The 2753-nt window shown below is 53.0% G+C and overlaps 1 protein-coding gene across 1 annotated transcript in view; it reads left to right on the top strand.

Moving 5' to 3' along the window:
* The first annotated feature begins 462 nt into the window (after positions 1 to 462).
* TMX1 (thioredoxin related transmembrane protein 1) overlaps positions 463 to 2753 on the top strand; it is a 13078-nt gene continuing 10787 nt past the window's right edge. The window contains exons 1-2 of the mRNA XM_024214806.2: positions 463 to 636; positions 1707 to 1822. Of these exons, the coding sequence (XP_024070574.1) occupies positions 473 to 636; positions 1707 to 1822 (280 nt within the window). The 5' untranslated portion in view covers positions 463 to 472. The remainder of the gene's footprint in view (positions 637 to 1706; positions 1823 to 2753) is intronic.

Here is a 2753-nt window from a genome sequence, read left to right as displayed (position 1 = left end):
GTGAGTTAGGCCTGTTGAGCTTGCTGCTCCCACACGCACCCGCCCGGACCACGGTGCCCTATTGGCTCCCTAACGTTCTAAGCCCGCCTTAAGCTGCTTTTCTCTCAGCCCGGACCCGCCCATCTAGGTCTCACTTCTATCAGGCGCAATGGATGACCTCACCGCTCCAAACTCTGACATGCGCGCCTCGCCGCTCAGAGCCCGAGCACGCGCAATATGGGCTGATCCGGAATGCGCATGCGCTCTGAGTGGCTGCTGTCGGCTCTGCCACCAGCGTTGTGTGCGGGGCTCGGTTCGGGCATGCGCAGTCTGGGCTAGTCAGGGCGCTATCCGGGAATGCGCATGCGCCAGAACTAGCCCGTCCACCGGCGACGCAGGCCGGGTTCAGCTCTCCTTGACATGCGCAGTAAGCGCGCTGGGCGGGCGAGAGCACGGAAGTCTCAAGCGAGTAAGCGCCGGCCGCGTAACTAAGATGGCGGCCTCCGTGCGGCGCTGCGCCGTGGCCTGGCTGGTCCCCGCCGCGGGGCTGCTGGCGCTGCTGGCCGGCCCGGGGGCGCTGGGGAAGCGGAGTGAAGTGACGGTGCTGACGGACGGGACGTGGCGGCAGCTGCTGCAGGGCGAGTGGATGATTGAATTGTGAGTGCGCGCGAGGGACGGGACCGCCCCTCCCCCCGGCCCGCGGCGCCCCAGGGTGTCTCCCCTCCCCCACCAGCCCCGCAGGGACATGCTGGGGGGAGGAGGAGGGGGGACGTGGTGTCCGGGCCTCGGCCCGCGCTCCCCCTCCCCCCATCCGCGAGTCCCTCCCGGGGGGGCGAGTGTTCTCGGGACCACTAGGGCGTCGCCCCATGCTCCCAGCCGGCCCTGGTGTGTGTTGGGGGCGCCCCTCCTCCCTCAGGCCGCCCTGCTGCTGCTGCGGTGGGGGTGGGGCTCCGGGGGCCCAGCCCCCCCCCCCCCCCCGGTGTGCAGCCTGCCGCTGGGATCCTGGCCCCTCCAGCTGTGCTGAGATTTCCAAGGTGAACCACCACCTCATGGACCCTCCAGCCCCCGCATTGAGGCCGGGCCACACGTTATCTAGACTTGATACAAGTGTTTACCCAACCTGTTCTTAAAAACCTCCAATGATGGCGAGTCCCCAGCCTCCCTAGATAAGCAATTCCAGTGCTTAACTACCCTTAGAAGCCTGTTTTAGTGACTGTCTAGCCTAAATCTCCCTTGGTGCAAGGTCTGTTAATTGGGATTATTTTTTTCATCTATGATTCTGCACCAGTGTCTCAGGCAGGATTGGGCAGCTTTTAAAACCGAGGCTAGTTTCTCCTTTGTGCAGACTTCTTTCAGTAACTGTAACGTTCACAGTCTGCCATACTGAGTTTTGCTAACAATTGTTCTCTTAGGGAGCTGTTGCTTAAGAGGTAGTAAAGGTGGCAAGCTTATGAGGCCTGAAGGCATGGCTTAAACATGAGGTGATGGTGATAGCTGAGAGCTGACTCTGTGGTAAATCAGATCTTTAATTCGCTTAATCTGTTAAAATGGGGTGTGGCTGCCCATTTGTTAATATCTCTTTAGCACTGGAGCCTTAGTGTGTATTAAGTCACTAGGCACATTACTTGCAGTGCAGTGTTTATATTCTGGCTTATTACTGCATGGTTGAATAAAATAGCATTGTGTTTCCTCCCACTGTGTTTTTTGAGACCCACTTTATTTTTCAGTTATGCTCCCTGGTGTCCTGCCTGTCAGAACCTGCAGCCTGAATGGGAAAAGTTTGCTGAATGGGGGGAAGATCTTGAAATTAACATTGCAAAAGTGGATGTCACAGAACAGCCAGGTAATCCCTGTTACGTATCTGAAAAAAGAAACAATATTTTATACAAAAAGAACAGGAGTACTTGTGGCACCTTAGAGACTAACAAATTTATTAGAGCATAAGCTTTCGTGGGCTACAACCCACTTCTTCGGATGCATATTGAGTGAAACATATCGAGGAGATATATATACACACATACAGAGAGCATGAACAGGTGGGAGTTGTCTTACCAACTCTGAGAGGCCAATTAAGTAAGAGAAAAAAAACTTTTGAAGTGATAATCAAGGTAACCAAGTACAGACAGTTTGATAAGAAGCAAGTGTGAGAATACTTACAAGGGGAGATAGATTCAATGTTTGTAATGGCTCAGCCATTCCCAATCCCTATTTAGCCCTGAGTTGATTGTGTCTAGTTTGCATATCAATTCCAGCTCAGCAGTCTCTCGTTGGAGTCTGTTTTTGAAGTTTTTCTGTTTTAAGATAGCCACCCGCAGGTCTGTCATAGAATGGCCAGACAGGTTAAAGTGTTCTCCCACTGGTTTTTGAGTATTATGATTCCTGATGTCAGATTTGTGTCCATTAATTCTTTTGCGTAGAGACTGTCCGGTTTGGCCAATGTACATGGCAGAGGGGCATTGCTGGCACATGATGGCATATATCACATTGGTAGATGTGCAGGTGAACGAGCCCCTGATGGTATGGCTGATGTGATTAGGCCCTATGATGGTGTCACTTGAATAGATATGTGGACAGAGTTGGCATCGGGCTTTGTTACAAGGATAGGTTCCTGGGTCAGTGTTTTTGTTCAGTGATGTGTGGTTGCTGGTGAGTATTTGCTTTAGGTTGGGGGGTTGTCTGTAAGCAAGGACAGGTCTGTCTCCCAAGATCTGTGAGAGTAAAGGATCATCTTTCAGGATAGGTTGTAGATCTCTAATGATGCGCTGGAGAGGTTT

This window comes from Terrapene carolina, unplaced genomic scaffold (genome assembly GCF_002925995.2).
Source record: "Terrapene carolina triunguis isolate 2854851 unplaced genomic scaffold, T_m_triunguis-2.0 Scaffold189, whole genome shotgun sequence".
NCBI classification, from domain to species: Eukaryota; Metazoa; Chordata; order Testudines; family Emydidae; genus Terrapene; species Terrapene triunguis.
The sequence above is the reverse complement of the archived record's forward strand: the minus strand, read 5'-3'. Positions and strand labels throughout refer to the sequence as shown.